This window comes from Oncorhynchus kisutch, linkage group LG8, assembly GCF_002021735.2.
Source record: "Oncorhynchus kisutch isolate 150728-3 linkage group LG8, Okis_V2, whole genome shotgun sequence".
In the NCBI taxonomy this organism is placed as follows: Eukaryota; Metazoa; Chordata; class Actinopteri; order Salmoniformes; family Salmonidae; genus Oncorhynchus; species Oncorhynchus kisutch.
In genome coordinates, this window is record NC_034181.2 from 41,214,785 (window position 1) to 41,234,530 (window position 19,746).

The 19,746-nt window shown below is 41.6% G+C and overlaps 1 protein-coding gene across 1 annotated transcript; it reads right to left on the minus strand.

The window, feature by feature from the left end:
* Positions 1 to 1,031: 1,031 nt before the first annotated feature.
* si:dkey-98f17.5 (uncharacterized) lies at positions 1,032 to 18,687 on the minus strand. Its single transcript, XM_020489526.2, has 12 exons — positions 18,523 to 18,687; positions 17,147 to 17,258; positions 16,490 to 16,583; positions 14,034 to 14,088; positions 8,412 to 8,552; positions 7,765 to 7,925; positions 5,189 to 5,287; positions 4,261 to 4,406; positions 3,848 to 4,019; positions 3,504 to 3,616; positions 3,256 to 3,343; positions 1,032 to 3,108 (listed from the first exon to the last, which is right to left on the minus strand). The coding sequence occupies exons 1-12, from the start codon at positions 18,662 to 18,664 to the stop codon at positions 3,055 to 3,057; spliced, it is 1,377 nt and encodes a 458-aa protein (XP_020345115.1). The 5' UTR covers positions 18,665 to 18,687; the 3' UTR covers positions 1,032 to 3,054.
* Between the last annotated feature and the right edge of the window lie 1,059 nt (positions 18,688 to 19,746).

The following is a 19,746-nucleotide window of genomic DNA, read 5'->3' on the forward strand; positions in this document are numbered from 1 at the left end:
CATCAATGATGTCGGACGCTTCATTTGATCACGTGCTTCTTCAAACCATGTTTTGCACTGATTGGTTCAGGCGCTTAGAGTCCAAGCTGCTACTGGACACCGTACTTACAAATATAGTTAGGATTTTGTACAAAAAGTTAGTGTAGGGAACTATGGAAATTCAGGGATGTGACGGTATGAGGTCAGATCCAGTTGAAGGCAAACTATTTTGAAAATTGTTTTATGCGAAACACATTCAGCACTGTTGTTCATTTTTTTATTTAGTCTTAAACTGGGTAGTTCAAGCCCTGAATGCTGACTGGCTAACAGCCGTGGTATATCAGAGCATATACCACAGATATGACAAAACATTTTTACTGCTCTAATTACATTGCTAACCAGTTTATAATTGCAATAAGGCACCTCGGGAGTTTGTGGTATATGGACAATACGACGCGGCTAAGGGCTGTGCCTAAGAACATCCCTTAGTCGTGGTATATTGGCCATATTCCACACCCCCCCCGTGCCTTATCGCTTAATTAAGCATCCCAAATAATGCCATCGATACCAATTTTTCAAAAATGTATAACTTGAAGGCAAAAAGTGAAGCATGATGCGAACCTGGTTACAGGCTACTAAAGACAATTTACCACTGCACCACAGAGTTTTGATTAAAACAGTGGATATTTTTATTTATTTTTAAAATCACACTGCCATATTGCTGACCTGATGTCACTAATGTGCATTGTGGACAGAGCCTCAGTTTCCCGTCACTCTTTTAGGGTAAATCTACACCTTACAAATGATTTGTATTGTTCTAAATTTGCTTAAGATCTCTTGAAGGCTACAAGACTGAAAATGGATACAGCTATGGGTAATAGTAACTACACTTCACCCAAAAGGCAAGGCACACTGGGAAATATGCAAATAAGGCTTTACACAAAGCAGTGTGTGAACCTATACAGACACTGGACCAGTTTTAAATACAACTTTCTAGTTCTCAAACTGATCCCTGGTTTGTGATTGTGGTAGAAAATACACAGAACAATACACAGGATTAATCAGAAAACATTTAATTACCTTATATTACATTGTTACAGAGTATAGCTTAAAAATGTATAAGAGACCTCCTACTTTGAGGAAATGCAACACGTAAACTAGGCTTATCAGACGGTTGAAGAAAGACATTCTAGAAGTTATACAAGCAAAAAGCAAAAAACAGGATACATTTACATAATTTAAGTATATTATATTGAAAAATAAATAACATCTGAAACACCAGTACACAAGAACCCTAATACATGTAGAAACAGCACCATTTCACAAGAACTTCAGTTGTGATTATTCCCTCGAAGACATACCCAAACTTTGTGTTTACAGTTTGAAACATTATTGCAAACAGCACACAGTGGAGGTATTCTGCATTGTACAAGTATAAATGACCCCAAAACAGGCACCTTATGAGGCCAATAAATATATATATATATATTCTATATACTGTATTCATTGAAGGCATTAAATGGTAAGTTATTTTACGTTTCACTGATCCAAAGACTAGCAGTAAGACAAACAGCATACTAATCCATATAATTGAGTATTATAACCATGTACTACCAAACAACATGAGACATTCAGAAGGTGAAATACACATCAGTGCTTAGTCAGGGCTTCACTTCACAAGCAGGATTATAAACTGGGTGGGCCGAGCCCTGAATGCTGATTGGCTGACAGCCGTGGTATATCAGTCTGTATACCACGTATGACAAAACATTTATATGTGCTGCTCTAATTACATCCGTAACCAGTTTATAATAGCAATAAGGCACCTGGGGGGGGTTTGTGATATAGGGCCAATATACCACAGCTAAGGGCTGTGTCCAGGCACTACATGTTGCGTCGTGCTTAAGAACAGCCCTTAGCCCTGGTATATTGGCAATATGTCACACCTCAGGCCTTATTGCTTAAAAATACTTTTCATACCTTTCACTACTACTATACTGTGCTGTGTGAACCATTCTACATTCTGTATTGGGAATCTTTCTCATGAAAGGAAATAGGAGGCAGGAGAAAGCACTGACCGAACTGACTGTTCTATTTAATTTGCTAACCATGTGGAAGCAGTCTGGTAAAAAAAGTCTGGCCTTTTAAAATAGAGTTGGTATGTCTCCATATATTGCCATAAAATAGCATTCCCTGCCACACACAGTGTTCTCACGTCATGATCATCTCTACCTTTGCATTCCCATAGAAAAAAAGAAAATAATCGCTGTCACCACACTCGTTAATGTTAATCAGCATTATGGAGATTTTTGATTTCTTGTCCAGAATACAGACACTTCTATTGATACTGTAGTTTGTAATACAACATATTCATTACAAAATGTCAAAGGATCCCCCAAGCACGTTCAAACGCTAGAATCTAAGATGTTTCAAAAAAGACATCAAGAAACACCTTGCCAGCAAATTGTTTGCTTTTTAGCTTAGAGAGTCATTTAAGAAAGGTAGCTTATACACAAGTAAACAGTCCCATACATGCTTTCAGATGTAAATACATACACATCCTGAAAAAGTCACGAGAAATTTCAGATTGAGATACTTCTTAAATCACAGTTTTCCAAATAGAAAAGGCACTTTATATTTCTCACAGTTATATACTGTATCTCACAAATTGAGTTATACACTGAACAAAAATATGAAAGCAAAATGCAACAATTTCAAAGATTTGACTCAGTTATAGTTGGTATAAGGATATCAGTCAATAGAAATAAATAAATTAGGCCATAATCTACAGATTTCACAGGACTGGGCAGGGGCGCAGCCATAGGTGGGCCTTGGAGGGGCCCACACACTGTGGAGCCAGGCCCAGCCAATCAGAACGAGTTTTATTACAGAAAGAAATACTTCTCCCTCCGCAACGTGGCATATAAATGTACCAGAAAGCTTCCCAAATTGTGCAATCCTAGGCATGTGAGCCCTTGATCAGTGTGATTAGGAAAAGACTTACAAAGACGTCCTACAAAACAATCAACGAGAAAGTCCGGCATGTAGATTTCCGATGGATCTGCCCGCCCCTTATCAGAAGTCATATTCAGCAGCACACTGCGCGAGATACTCCTCGTATAGTTTTCCCTGTTGAAATAAGTTGAGAATGGAATACAGATGATATGTACCCAGTAGCGCATTTCATGCCTCAGAAATATATCTAAATCGACACACTTGAATACACAACTTCTTCGACCGAATTGCCGAATGAGAATTATTGCAATGAAATCGCACCTTCTTGGCTTTGACGACATCCTGGACGTAATCGCTGTACTCTGTGAGGCTTCTCTTCTCCTTCTTCGTAAGAGTCCTATTCCCTTGGCTGAGGACACAATCACATGTCAACGGCTGTCAATCAAAGTGGGAAATGTTTTCCATGAGGGGGAGGGGGGGGGGGGGGGGGGGGGGGGACTGGAGTAAGCAATGGATTAGTGTGTGTTTTTTGTGCGTGAGAAAAAGAGAGAAACAGTGATTCTGCTTACCGGGCAAAATACTTGGAAAGACAAAAGAAAAAGTAGCAGAGTACACCAAATATGATCACAAACAATATCTGGAAATCCTCTGGTATCCAGGTCCACAGAAAGACAACTACACCCTGTTGAGACGAGCATAACAACAGCAGTATTTAGAACAGTATTTTGAGGCAAACGGGATATCAATTCTTATTCTGAGTCTTGGTTGGTCATGCTCATGACAAGTTTTTAAATGCATTAGAGCTGTGTCGTAATACATCTACAGGAGTACCTAGGGAAGAGGGGCTAGGGGGCGATTTGAAATTCAGGGTCTGAATGTTCGAGTCAGGGGTTAGGAGTCAGAGGTTACCTACCATGGAGAGCCCAAGGGCTTTGGCCAGCCCATCTCCCAGCAGCTCCTGCAGCTCCTCTGGAGTCAGGGTGTTGACGACGAAGCTGAGGATGAAAAGGCACGGCAGTAGGATGCCCAGTGCCCCACACAGGAAGGAGTGCAGACGGACACTGCTGTTGAAACTCACGTCCGCCCTGCAGGAACATAGACAGAGACCCAGGGGTTAATGGAGCTTTGAGAGGAATAGCCTGGTCCCCTATTTTTGGGGTTCAGTGCCTTGCTCAAGGTTACAAGGGTAGAATGACACCAGCAGCTCTCCAGTGGCCAGTTCAAGCCCTACTTTTCCGTCACCCGGCCCGGGACTTGAACGAGCAACCTTTCGGTTACTGGTCCACCTCTCAAATCACTAGGATACCTACTGTTTCCTTCTCTTACCTGTCCTGGGACAATTTGCTGTCGATTGTGGAGGAGATGAGGTCACAGTCCTTCTCCAGCTGGTCCAGTGTCTTCTGGACGGCCTGGTTGATGGTCTTCTCTATCGTCTGACACACTCCGTCGATCTGGTTCACACACCGGCTTGGCTGGACACAAGGACAGAGGAATAAGCAGCCAACCTCTTGGTCACACAACATCCTCCTCCATAAAGTACACAATGCATTTTGATCACTTCTGATGTTGATTTACTGTATGTGTTTTGGAGTTTAGAGAAGGAAAGACTGGAAAGTTTGGCCTCCCTCTCTCAGCAGTAATTCATTGGTGCAGGACGAATGCAAAAATCCACCGACCATCCATCGCACAGCCTGACGACCATTGATTACCGGATGAGGGAGCGATTACTCAGGTCTGAAGCTGCTAAAGGTGGCTGATCAGGCCTGGTGGTTTATAACCCCTAGTCCCACTGAGACGGAATGTAACTCTCCCAGCTGTCATAACACAAGTGATTCATCCTGTTCTCAGCGATCCACAGCCATCAGATCTCCTGATCAGGAGGATTTACCTTCCACAGCAAGAGTGCCTTAAATCCAGACCTAACCAAACGACATTCAACAGCTGAAGATTGATTACAGGGAGTAGGCTACACTTGATGGAAATGCTCTGAAACAACTCCATAGCCTCCCTCCAGAGGACAGTGTCATGGGTTTAATATTTTAATACAACTTTTTTTAAATATAAATATCCTGTGAAAAAACACCAAGACATTTGGTTCTCATTGTACATACACATTGAAATATCAGGAAATGCTTTGAGAATACTTTTCAACCTACATTTGTGACTTTGTGCAGAGTTTTATATTGAACAAGGTCTCTATATCGAACGAGGTCTCTGGGACAGACTTGTCTAGCCTTAGTCCGTGGTGTCTTACCTTCTGGGGGTTAGGGATGTATATGGTGGGCATCTCAAAGCCACACTTGTTCAGCCCTGGTCGGCGACACAGTTCCTGAACTATCTGCATCATGACACGCTGTTCATGGGAAAACAACAAATGAAAAATCAAATCACATTTATTTATATAGCCCTTCTTTCGACGGCTGATATCTCAAAGTGCTGTACAGAAACCCAGCCTAAAACCTCAAACAGCAAGCACTGCAGGTGTAGAAGCACGGTGGCTAGGAAAAACTCCCTAGAAAGGCCAAAACCTAGGAAGAAACCTAGAGAGGAACCGGGCTATGAGGGGTGGCCTGTGCTCTTCTGGCTGTGCCGGGTGGAGATTATAACAGAACATGGCCAAGATGTTCAAATGTTCATAAATGACCAGCATGGTGAAATAATAATAATCACAGTAGTTGTCGAGGGTGCAGCAAGTCAGCACCTCAGGAGTAAATGTCAGTTGGCTTTTCATAGTCGATCATTAAGAGTATCTCTACCGCTCCTGCTGTCTCTAGAGAGTTGAAAACAGCAGGTCTGGGACAGGTAGCACGTCCGGTGAACAGGTCAGGATTCCATAGCCGCAGGCAGAACAGTTGAAACTGGAGCAGCAGCACGGCCAAAACAAAGGTATTCTAGAGAGATTTCATGTATGCAATATTCTAAGTTTGAGAAGTAACATGTGCTATAACACATATTATAAGCTGGTTGGTTCGAGCCCTGAATGCTGCTTGGCTGACAGCCGTGGAATACAGCGCATTCGGAAAGTATTCAGACCCCTTGACTTTTTACACATTTTGGTACGCAGCCTTATTCTAAAATGGATTAAATCGTTTTTTCCCCCCCTCATCAATCTACACACAATACCCCATGATGACAAGGCAAAAACTGAAATATCAGACTTCCTTTACTCAGCACATTGTTGAAGCACCTTTGGCAGTTATTACAGTCTCGAGTCTTCTTGGGTATGACGCTACAAGCTTGGCGCACCTGTATTTGGGGAGTTTGTCCCATTCTTCTCAGCAAATCTTGTCAAGCTCTGTCAGGTTGGATGGGGAGTGTTGTTGCACAGCTATTTTCAGGTCTCTCCAGAAAATGTTTGATCCGGTTCAAGTTCGAGCACAGCCTGGGCCACTCAAGAACATTCAGAGACTTGTCCTGAAGCCACTCCTGCGTTGTCTTGGCTGTGTGCTTAGGGTCGCTGTCCTGTTGGAAGGTGAACCTTCACTCCAGTCTGAGGTCCTGAGTGCTCTGGAGCAGGTTTTCATTAAGGATCTCTCTTTCCCTCGATCCTGACTAGTCTCCCAGTCCCTGCCGCTGAAAAACATCTCCATGGCATGAAGGTTTCATCAGACCAGAAAATCTTGTTTCTCAGAGTTCTTCAGGTGCCTTTTAACTCCAAACGGGCTGTCATGTGTCTTTTATTGAGGAGTGGCTTCCGTCTTGCCACTCTACCACGAAGGCCCGATTGGTGGAGTGTTGCAGAGATGGTTGTCCTTCTGGAAGGTTCTCCAAAGAGGAACTCAGAGTGACCATCATGCTCTTGGTCACCTCCCCGACTAAGGCCCTTCTCCCCCAATTCCTCAGTTTGGCCGGGCAGCCTGCTCTAGAAAGAGTTTTGGTGGTTCAAAACGTTCTCCATTTAAGAATGATGGAGGCCACTGTATTCTTGGGGACCTTCAATGCTGCAGAAATGTTTTGGTACCCTTCCCCAGATCTGTGCCTCGACACAATCTTGTCTCGGAGCTCTACGTTCCTTGGACATCATGGCTTGGTTTTTGCTCTGACATGCACTGTCAACTGTGGGACCTTATATAGTCAGGTTTGTGCCTTTCCAAATCCTGTCCAATCAATTTAATTTACCACTGGTGGACTCCAATCAAGTTGTAGAAACATCTCAAGAATGATCAATGGAAACAGGATGCACCTGAGCTCATAGCAAACGGTCTGAATACTTATGTATCTTTTTTATTTTTAATAAATGTGCAAACATTTCTAAAATCCTCATTGTGGGGTATTGTGTGTCGATTGATGAGGATTTAAAAAAAATGTAATCCATTTTAGAATAAGGCTGTAACGTAACAAAATGTGGAAAGGGGGAGGGGTCTGAATACTTTTTGAATGCACTGTATCAGATTGTATGCTATGGGTATGACAAAACATTATTTTTACTGCTTTAATTACATTGGTAACCAGTTTATAATAGCAATAAGGCACCTCAGGGATTTGTGAATATGGCCAATATATCACGGCTAAGGACTGTGGCATAGGCAGAGTGCCTGGACACAGCCCTTAGACGTTGTATATTGGCCATATACCACACCTCCTCGGGCCTTATTGCTTAATTATGATGTGATAAAAATAGTAGATGTAATTAAAATTGCCAAGTTAAATGAAATTGTTATACCACACAGCAACTGCCATAACGTGCTTCAAAATCTAATCCATTCTGAACCAACAAGCATAAACCAACACACATTGTTCTCCACAGACATCGATCCAGTCTCTACATGAACAGCAAGAGGGATCTAGATGGAGGTTAAATGGAAAGTACATCGTCAAAGAGTAACTGACCTGTCTGTCCGTCTCCCTCCCGGCTTCATCTGCCTTGCTGAGGTAGAAGCGCAGCTTGTCCGCAACCTTATCGCTCAGCTTCTCCACAATGTTGAGCGTGCGCTTGCACAACGCCTGGCCCATAGGGTCGAAGAACACAAAGACCAGGTCCGCCTGCTCCCCTGGAAAGAGGCACCCCCACGTAGAATGCGTTTATAAAAAGATACAATCAAATCCCCCCCCAAAGAATATTTGTCACATGCCCCCGAATACAACTGGTGTGTAGACTTTACTGTGAAATGCTTGCTTACGAGCCCTTCCCAACATTGCAGAGTTTAGAAATAGGAGGAGGAGGAGGAATACAAGAGGAATAAAATACACAAAAATGTAGCTATATACAGGGAGTAGCAGTACCAGATCAATGTGCAGGGGTAGGAGATATTTGAGGTCGATATGTACATGAAGGCAGGGTAAAGTGACTAGGCATCAGAGTGATTACAAAAGATCCTCTTTGTGCTATCCCATCCTCCCCCACGCACCAACATACCAGAATGATTACACAAGGTGATGCAGTCCTGCCTATGTCACTGGATCAGGGTGTGTGCGTGGGTGAGAATGTGTGCGTTAACTGCATATCAAGCCACACCAGCGAAGGGAATGAGTCATACCAAACGAGGTGATCGCGCGGTTGACATCAAAGGGATAGACCATGTCCCCATCCACCAGGCCCGGTGTGTCCACGAACGTCACCAGACTAAACTTCTTCTGCTTGGAGGTGGAGATCTCAGCCGACAGATAGTCCGTAACACCTACAACACACGCCGACAAAGTCAGCCGGACCCAATTTGCTCCCGGTCCCTCCCCCTTGGCCCGAACCCTTTAACTTGATCAGATCTGTAAGGTCTGGATAGGTGTAAGCAGTGTAATGATGGAGCTTCCACCATATTGCTTCTGCCTTCCATATCTGCAAACATTGAATGGGCCAAGAGGAAGAGGTAAGGAGTGAATTGGGACTGTCTGTGTGCATACAGTGCCTTCAGAAAGTATTCATACCGTATTCATACCATTTGACATAGTCCACATTTTGTTGTGTTACAGCCTGAATTCAAAATTGATTAAACATATTTTTTCCCTCAGCCATCTACACACAATACCCCATAATGACAAACTGAAAACATTTTTTTTTTTATGTTTGCAAATTAAATACATAAATATCTAATTTACATAAGTATTCACTGTGTCAATACATTGTGGAAGCATCTTTGGCAGCGATTACAGCTGTGAGTCTTTCTGGGTAAGTCTCTAAGAGCTTTCCACACCTGGATTGTGCAACATTTGTCCATTATTATTTGAAAAATTCTTCAAGCTCTGTCAAAATGGTTGTTGATCATTGCTGGACAACCATTTTCAGGTCTTGCCATAGATTTTCCAAGTAGATTTGAGTCAAAAATGTAACTCGGCCACTCAGGAACATTCACCATCTTCTTGGAAAGCAACTCCAGTGTAGATTTGGCCTTATGTTTCAGGTTATTGTCCTGCTGAGAGGTGAATTCATCTCCTAGTGTCTGGTAGAAAGCAGACTGAACCAGGTTTTCCCTCTAAGATTTTGCCTGTGTTTAGCTCCTTTCCGTTTCTTTTTTATCCTGAAAAACTCCCCAGTCCTTAATGATTCCAAGCATACCCATAATATGATGCAGCCACCACTTTGCTTGAAAATATGGAGTGGTACTCAGTAATGGGTTGTATTGGATTTGCCCCAAACATAACACTTCGTATTCTAAAAGTGAATTGCTTTGCAGTATTACTTTAGTGCCTTGTTGCAAACAGGATGCATGTTCTAGAATCTTTTTTAAAATTCTGCACAGGCATCTTTCTTTTCACTCAGTCAATTAGGTTAATATTGTGGCATAACCTATCTATCCTCAGTTTTTTATCACAGCCATTAAACTCTGTAACTGTTTTAATGTCACCGTTGGTATGGTGAAAAGCCCTGAGCGGTTTCCTTCCTCTCCGGCAACTGAGTTAGGAAGGACACCTGTATCTTTATAGTGACTGGGTGTATTGAGACACTAATTTTAATTATTAACTTCACCATGCTCAAATGGATATTCAATGTCTGCTTTTCATTTTTTACCCATCTACCAATGGGTGCCCTTCTTTGCGAGGCATTGGAAAATGAATCTGTGTTTGAAATTCACTGCTCGACTAAGGGACCTTAAAGATCATTTGGGTACAGAGATGAGGTAGTCATTCAAAAATCATGTTAAACACTATTATTGCATGCAGAGTGAGTCCATGCAACTTATTATGTGACTTGTTAAGCACATTTTTACTCCTAACTTATTTAGGCTTGCCAATAACAAAGGGGTTGAATACTTATTGACTCAAGACATTTCAGCTTTTCATTTGTAATTAAGTTGTTTTAAAAAATGTAAAACATGATTCCACTTTGACATGATGTGGTATTGTGTAGACCAGTGATATTATTTGTGTAGACCAGTGACCAAAAAATCTAAATGTAATTAATTTTCAATTCGGGCTGTAACATAATAAAATGTGGAAAAAGTCAAAGGGTATGAATACTTTCTGAAGGCGCTGTAAAGGAGGCTGGACTAAAGTATGGCCCTTCTGGAGAACTTGTGGGTGATAAATTAGAAGTGGAGTCCCGTTGAAGGTTGTCGGCACCAAAATCGGTTTTATTTGTTGCCCATAAACTTCAGTGCGGTCAATACTTGGAAAGCTGAGGACGATGCCCGCAGCGCTAGTCTGCAAGAATGCAAGGACTGTCTATTCTACATTTCTCTACGATTTTGCATACGCCTGCAGAGACAATTAGGATGAACCATTTGTAAACAATTTCAAAAACATTTTGATTGGATCCAGAGCAAGTAGTACAGTGCAGTAGGCTACTTCACTAAAACCCCTCTACTCAGACAAAAACAAAACACGGCCTCAGATCAACCCTCAATTTGACTCGTAAGGTCAGAATTATGCCTTTTACCATCCCCTTCTGTAGAGAGGTCTGTAGTCATAGTTACCCACAACAGCTCTTCAACTGGCAGCTTTACAGAGGGGAGTGAGACATAAAGCTAGCCAGTGAAGAACGACTGTGAAGCAACGCACAGTGGGGGTTACATGACACACACACAAACACACCATGCACTGCAGCTATGACTGACCCCCCCCCTCCCAGAATCAGAACAGGATGACTGTTGAGAGACACATACCCACCTTCCTCCCCCACTTGGGATGACACTGGTGCTTTATCATTGCGAGAGGCAGGTGTTACCAGCCAGTACAAATCACAGCCTTGTGCTGCTCTTGCTGTTGGTGCACATTAGCATTCCCAACATTCTCCTATATCAACGCGGCTGCTCGCTCCCCTAATGCGTCAATCTCCCTAGCGGCTCGAGACGAGATGAGACGTCTCCATAGATTTCCACCCACACGGCCCCGTCTCCAATCACAACACAACACAACCAAGACTCAAGGACAAGGTCCCTTTCACGGCACAACAGAGGGGCATGTCAAACACAGTTAATGAGGTCCAGCACCCAATACTGCGCTCCAGTTGGGTTCGGTTCTAAGACATTAAGGGTGCAGCGCAGACTCCTGTGCCCGTCCCTATAGGGGTTGAAGACAACTTGTGCTTTTACCATTGTCATTATGCAAGAAGCACATCTAAAAATAGCCAAATCAAATAGATTAGATACAGACATGCTGCCCCAGTATGGGATAGATTCCTTCATTGCAAGAACCCCCCCCCCCCCCCCCAATAAGCTTCTTGAAAGGAGAAAAGGTAAAGAGAACAATATTTTATTCCGGCCCTGCTAGCGCTGGACTTGCCACCTCAGACAGAGGGATAAATACCCGGCATATCCAGTGCACCAGGATAAGGTCAAAGGCTGCAAGACAACGTGACCCTGCGGGGCAGCACAGGGCACGGGGGTGTTTATATCAAGTGTCTCGAAGTAGAAGTGCCGATTTAGGATCAGTTTTGCCTTTTAGGTCACAATTAATACGATTGTAGGGACAGGGGGCGCTGATCTAGTTTTGATACATATGGCTCCAGAGCCGCCTGTGTTAAACCCAATCCAGGCAAACTCAAGTACTGTAGTATAGTATACCCAACCAGAGTTGGACCAAACTGACGGCTGTCAAAACGGATAACTTGACATGCCATTTTGATGCTGTACATCAAATTTGAGATCTGAACATGTAGCCTCTTGACAAGACTTTGATTAAAGACTGTTGTTCCAAGACTGTGGAAATGACACTAAACATATCACTTGATTAAACACCTGTTCCTCAAGAGCACACACTCTTGTTCTGACAAGAGTATCAAGCAAATAGAGCAATTAGACTTGAAAGACAGTGTAAACCAGCAAACAAATGGCAATAATCACACGGAGGACAGATTTCGATGAGTCATCCTCCACCGCTTAATAACATCTCAACATGTCGTTGGAGTACGGCGTTGGTGTCGGTGGTGAAGTGGACATAAATAGCTAGCTGTATCCAGAACAGATCCATGATGATTCTCCAGCGCCTCAGCGGGCGGGCGGCCTGTGGCTCCTCAGTCAGTGGCAATGGCTGCTGCTGGTGCCTTGGCTAATCCATCTCTCACGGCTGTGACATTTCTCAGCTGCTCCTCCTCCTGTCCTTCTGACTCCACCGCACTGCCGTAGACGGGGCGTGTGACTCACAGCTCAATACAGTGCAGTGTGCACTCTGCACCCGGTGAACCCCCCCCCCCTCTCTCTCTGTGTACACGTCTCGCTGTCAATGTGGAGACACACTGAATCCGCACTGCACAGGGCCTCCCCTGGCCTTAGACACCTTGGACACACCCACCAAGACCGTATCTACATTAATGTTGCCAGCTACCTTGTAGCCATCAAATTGGAGCTCCAACCTACTGCAGCTACTCTACAGGCACTTTTCCTAAGATGACAGCACGACTTTGTCTGATGGTCCTATGTAATCCCATTCTCATCTCCACCTCCCCGAGATATAAATGACAGTGAGAAGCAACCACACAGAGTCTGCAGCACAGATGAAGTGTTAAACCACACTGATGTCCCAAATGGCACTCTATATAGTGCACTACTTCTGACCAGGGCCCCATAGGGCTCTGGTCAAAAGTCGTTCGCTGTATAGGGAACGGGGCTCTCGTCCAACATAGTGTGCACTATTATAGACATCTGAGACGCAACCAGACTACGATGACTCAGAATTGAGCGTTAGTCATCAAGACACACCACCTATAAGCTCTAGCTCCTATCAGACAGACACACCTTGTGGATGGAACCAAGCAGCAGTATGTTTGAACCAAGACTTCAGTAAGAAATCAATGCATCCAAGTAGATTTGATGCAATGTTCTGATACCGTGGACAAAGTCACTTGGATCAGATTTACAACTTAAAAAAAAAAAAAAAAGTCCAATGCAGCCATTTTTATCTCAATATCAAATCATTTCTGGGTAACAATTAATGTGATTGTTTTCGATTAAAAGTAAAAAATTATTACAAAATTACTTCTTAGCAAAAATGCAATTTCTCAAGCAACAATTGTGCTAGGACTATCTGGGAGTGCTCTGAGAGAGGGGCCTAATTGGAGGAGCCAAATGGGAGGGACGTGTCACCTGAAAACTATCTGTTGTTTGTTATTGGTCTATTAAAAAAATATTTTCATAACAGCTCTTATATTAAAAGTTCATTATCATAATTTTCACAATTTCATAGAATCATTCCATCCTCAGTGTGAAAATATATATAAAACACAGCAAAATCATGTTTTTGACTGCACTGCCCTTTTAAGCCTTTACACCAGCGTAAAGTTTGCATTAATTCAATTAAAACAGTTTACCGTGAAATGTATTTTCTTCTGTATTTTACCAACATGTGTGTGTTTTAGTCCTCCCTGAACAGAATAGATGAAAACTTAAGTAGCAAAATCTGCTCCAGACTAAACACTTTTAGGTGGTTCTGAGGTGCACCAAAATGTGCCTGCCATAAGAATAATGGACAGAAGAACACAAACGTGCCATTAAGTTACAGGTGTGCAGTCTTTCCTGCCGCTGTGAAAACGACAATGGGTTCAAAATAGGAAGACAGCATTAAAAAACAACAACTGTGAAATAGGCAGAATATAAAGCTGTGGAAGTTAGACGGCAATCAATTTTACGCCGTAATTACTCACGCAAGAGAAAAACATAAAATTGTGCCACAAAACGGACTTGTAAACCAGGCACACTGGAAAGGATTTCCGACGACAGGGGAAACCCTACCTTTAAACTCCAGGAGTGGTCGGAAATGGGGGTAGAGATGGAGCGTGGCATTTCCCTGTGGAAGATTTTAAAAAAGATAGTGAGAGAGGTGGTAGGAAGAGACAGAAAATGTCTAGCTACGTATAGACTTGTCGGGAGCCCAGCTGGTCAGAAAGATGTCTTCCTCCTGGAGTAGCCAGGCGAGGCGATATTCTTGGTCTCAATGCCAGGGGCTTTGCTGCAGCTCGCGCATGGCTTTAAGCCCTTCCTGTATATAAAGCAGATAATCCTTACAGTCCTTCACTATAATTACATTATTCATCTTCATCTCCTTCACCAAGGTAGGGGAGGGAGAGAGAGAGAAAGAAAGAGAGAAGCTTGTTGCCTAGCCTGATGATACTGCAAATATGCCAATCGCTCTCTCTGCTCTCTCTCTCTCTGCATGCAGCCCAGGTCCTCTGGGGATGGAGCAGCATGCAGAGTGAGCCATCACCACTGTACGTACCATTACGTTTACACAGGCATACATGCATCGCTTAAGCAAGCAAGAAAAGTGGCCTCTCATTGTAAAACTACACAGAGTTAAAATGATGTCAAAACTAGATTGAATGCGTGAAGCATTATCTGCGTGTTACCTGCACACTTGGTTTTTTAAACTAACCTAACTCACACGAGCGCAATTTCACTGCAGTGACATTATTCAAGTCATAAAATGAAAGTTTGTTTGATTTCTTTTCAGACCTCAAAAGTAGAGTAATATATCAAGATGCAACCACGTCCCAATGTAATATACCGAATATATCATATGTAATTCAGCAGAAGCTTTTATCCAAAACGACTTACATTCATACGTGAATACAGTGCTCTCCATAATTATTGGGATAGTGAAGCATCATCCATATCGGGGGGAATGGTTTAGAAATTACAGCACTTTAATACATAGTCAACCCCATTTTAGGGGACCAAAGGTATTGGGACAAATTCCCTTATGTGTATTAAAGTAGTCAAAAGTGTAGTATTTGGTCCTATATTCCTAGCACACAATGAAAACATCAAGCTTGTTTACCTATAAGCTTGTTGGATGAATTTGCTGTTTGTTTTTGGTTGTTTTATAGATTATTTTGTGCCCAATAGAAATGAATTGATAAAAAAATACACCTTATGGAACAGCGGGGACTGTGAAGAGACACACACAATGTACAGAAACATTGCATACGCACACAAGTGCTAGCACACGCACGTACATTGTAGTATGGTGGTATTATACATGTTGTATTGTAGATATGTAGTGGTGTAATAATGTTATATGATGTGCTGTTTTATATTTTGTTTTATATGTAATGTAAGTGCCTTAATGTGTTTGGACCCCAGGAAGAGTAGCTGCTGCCTTGGCAACAGCTACTGGGGATCCCTAATTAATACAAATACAAAAGTCAATAAATACAAATGGTAAATAATGTAGTGTAATTTTCAAGTCACCTTTATTGTAAATAAGAATATAATAGAATATAATATGTTAGTCCTGAATTAATTGTGAATAATGATAATGAGAAAGTTAAGACACACAAATATCATACCCCCAAAAATGCTAACCTCCCCTGTTATTGTTATGGTGAGTGGTTAGCATTTCTTAACTTTGACATGTCATTATTCACAATTAATTCAGGACTATCCGTAAATCATGGTAGCATCCACATTGATGTAGAAGTGTTCAGAAACATATTATATTCTTATTTACAATAAAAAAAAGGGAATCCAAAACACAATACATTATTTACCATTCATTTCTATTGGGCACAAAATAGTCTGAAACACAACCAAAACAAACAGCCAATGCATCCAACAAGTGTGTAGAGTTACAAGCTTGGTGTAATCATTACATGCTAGGAATTTGAGACCAAATACTAAACTTTTGACTACTTTATTATATACGGTATAGGTTCATTTGTACTAATACTTTTGGTCCCCTAAAACAGGGGGACTATGTACAAAAAGTGCTGTAATGTAATTTATAAAACGGTTCACCCGGTATGGATGAAAACACTCTCAAATTAAAGCTGACAGTCTTTAACCTCATAGTCATTATATAATTTATACTTGAAAGTGCTGCAGTACAGAGTCAAAACAACAACAAGTGTGTCACTGTCTCAATACTTACGGAGGGCACTGTACATCAATGTGTAGATCCAGCTATATGCCTAAATCCCAAATGAGTGTACAACGCTGTAAAGATTTCCTGAATATGTACCAGCGGTGACCAACAACAGGCTCCAGTGATCATAGTTATGGCCGCAATGAATGAGATTCATGGCGCCAGCGACAGTAAACCATTGGTAAGCAATTATTAGCAAACCACAAGGCTTACTGTTATGGTATTCAATCGCCACTGGCTGAATACGAAGCAAGTTGTTTACAACATGGTTAAAAGAGCTTTGAGAGACATTCACGGCAGCGGTGGCGTGGTGCTACGAACTTACCGTCAGCGATTCTCTTTTCCGACCACTTGTTATAAACGTAAATCCCTGCGTTTCTATGGCAACGCCTGTTTTCTGTATATGTTCTTCCACATACCTGAAATGGCAGCAAGTGAAATTGAGTCAACAATTGTGTGAAATGCACTGCACATTGACAAACTCCATCACTAGAGATTTAAAAAAATATATATATATTTAAATCACAGAATCAAACTTGACAGTTATTATTCATTTCAAATGTATGTGTGACTATGAGATTCATGATATCCTTTAGGATACAGTGTGATAATGAAAACGTTACACAATGCAAAACAAAAACAGAATCTTAACATGCCATATTCATTAAAGAGACTCATACATCTACATTCTTAGGTATTTCACATCCTCACTAAATTGCTAGATTCCTTTCTTTCCATTAGGAAAGCTCTCGGGTAAATAAATCACCTGATTGTTAGACCACAACGTCTAGGCTAATGCTGTATCTTGCAGCACCTCCAATCCATGTCCCTGTGTGGACATTCGTCAGCCACATTTTAACAAACATATTTGCCTCTTCCTTTCTCTTGCCCTCTTTCCTTCCTTCCTACACTCGACTCGGCTCTTGATTTGTGGCCTAGCCTGTTGCCGATCCTTAGCAGTTATACTAGGGAGCTATATTACCAATTAATAAATGAGCTTTTTCCAGCAGAGTGGTTCCCCATTATCATCACAATGATCTTCTTCCGTGGAGGAAGGAGCCGGAGACCCAGTCGGCTTGCTATCTTCACCAGCCCTGAACACACACAAACATACACAGGTCAAACGGCTTTCCTTTCTTTCGGACACTACCGTTTCAGTATGGGTCAGGCAAGCCGTGCTAACAAATTATATCAAATTTGATTTTCCACATGCTTCGCTGACAACAGGTGTAGACTAACAGTGAAATGCTTACTTGTTATGGGTCCTTTTCCAACAATGTTTTTCTAAGACCCCTTATCCATCTTTATCCAGATATCCACTTTTTTTTTTTTAAATGGTTGAAAAATGTATCTATATCTATCTAGCTCAGGGAATAGGGCATGAACATAGAGTAGGCCCTAGGCCCTGAGAGCATGATCTGGCCAACAAACTGCAGTGGTGTAAAGTATTTAAGTAAAAATACTTCGATGTACTACTTACATTGTTTTTTAGGGTATCTGTACTTTACTATTTATATTTTTGCCAAATTTTACTTCACTATAGTCCTAAAGAAAATAATGTACTTTTAACTCCATATATTTTCCCTGACAACCAAAAGTACTCGTTAAATTTTGACAGGAAAATGGTCCAAATAACACACTTAATGGTCATCCCTACTGCCTTTAATCTGACGGATTCAATAAACACAAACGCTTAATTTGTAAATGATGTCTGCGTGTTGGATTGTGCCCGTGGCTATTTGCCAATAAATAAATAAAAATAAAATGATGCCGTCTGGTTTGCTTAATATAAAGGAATTTGAAATGGTTTATACTTTTACTTTTGATACTTAAGTACATTTTAACAATTCCGTTTTACGTTTGACACTTAAGTATTTTTAAAACCAAATACTTAAGACTTTTTACTGAAGTACTGTTTTACTGGGTGAGTTTCACTTTTACTTGAGACATGTTCTATTAAGGTATCTTTACTTTTACTCAAGTATGACAATTGAGTACGTTTTCCACCACTTGACAAACTGTAGGCTATATTTATTATTTAAAATATGACATAAGACCAATATTGTACATTTTTTTAATGCCAAATACACATCCAAACACTTGGTTAAAGACCTGGTTAAAACAACAATACAAAGAAGTTTTCCACTGTTAAAGACCCTGTTTGTTTGGGATGTTTGACATATTAGTGGATAGTGACAGACAACGCTTGATGATCAGAGGAGAAAATTCGAGCACGTGTAAACACAGGCATTAACTTTTAAATGAATTGCTACTTTGTTGAACAGCAGGCTTGACGAATATGCACGGCTGTTCTATTGATCATGTAGGCTATGTGTGTAGAAATAGCTTGCTATTTACCGTTTTCGCTGTCGATATATAAATTGTGGCATTCTCTCAAGATTCGTTCACTGGGTGTGGTGATCGCGGATTCCAGAGGGTTTGCCACAGAACGGGGCTTTCTACCGCCCGACATGACAGTTGTAGAACTACCTTCCACCATCTTTAAAATGACAGGGGGAACGTTTACGGTGATGCACAGTGTCTATGATTTGCTCACAGATAGAATCATTTGCGTTTTAGATGAGGTTACGGCTAGATTGAATACAGTTGTCAAATTGACGTCTACAGTAGATTTGTTTTGTGCGGAGTTTAGCATTTTAGCTAACTCAACAGTTTTCCGAACCATAATTGAATTATCCTAACCTGCTACGTTAATTATCCTAACAGGCTGCGTAAATTCTAACCGACTACGTAAAAAATATATTCTGTGCGAATCTGACATAAACCGTATCCCATCTAGTCACAGCCCTTAGAAGGCTTGACAGCGCCGCCCTGAGACTAAAATGTAGAAGTACAGCTCAAAAGAACAAGGAGGCCTATGTCGGTAGCACTGTTTACAGTAGTATTAATGTAGTAGACTATACATCACATAATATAAGTAAATAGAAGGGTCTCTTTTGTCTACAAATTGGGTAAGAATTTAGGCATTTTGACATTCCAAGTCCAATATGTTTGTGTAAACTTGTACGGTTAGGCTACTATACAGTGGTGCAAAAAAGTATTTAGTCAGCCACCAATTGTGCCAGTTCTCCCACTTAAAAAGATGAGAGAGTCCTGTAATTTTCATCCTAGGTACACTTCAACTATGACAGACAAAATGAAAAAAAATCCAGAAAATCACATTGTAGGATTTTTTATGAATTTATTTGGAAATTATGGTGGAAAATAAGTATTTGGTCAATAACAAAGTTTATCTCAATACTTTGTTATATACCCTTTGTTGGCAATGACAGAGGTCAAACGTCTTCACAAGGTTTTCACACACTGTTGCTGGTATTTTGGCCCATTCCTCCATGCAGATCTCCTCTAGAGCAGTGATGTTTTGGGGCTGTTGCTGGGCAATACTGACTTTCAACTCCCTCCAAAGATTTTCTATGGGGTTGAGATCTGGAGACTGGCTAGGCCACTCCAGGACCTTGAAATGCTTCTTACGAAGCCACTCCTTCGTTGCCCGGGCGGTGTGTTTGGGATCATTGTCATGCTGAAAGACCCAGCCACGTTTCATCTCCAATGCCCTTGCTG

What these genes read in the sequence shown, in the direction of transcription:
- si:dkey-98f17.5 (XM_020489526.2), bottom strand. Translation starts at nt 18,664, where the DNA reads ATGGTGGAAGGTAGTTCTACAACTGTCATGTCGGGCGGTAGAAAGCCC. An exon ending in GGAGGGAGACGGACAGACAG is followed by an intron (nt 5,288 to 7,764) that starts GTCAGTTACTCT and finishes TCCCATGAACAG; the next exon opens with CGTGTCATGATGCAGATAGT. An exon ending in CTTTCCAAGTATTTTGCCCG is followed by an intron (nt 3,344 to 3,503) that starts GTAAGCAGAATC and finishes TTGTGTCCTCAG; the next exon opens with CCAAGGGAATAGGACTCTTA.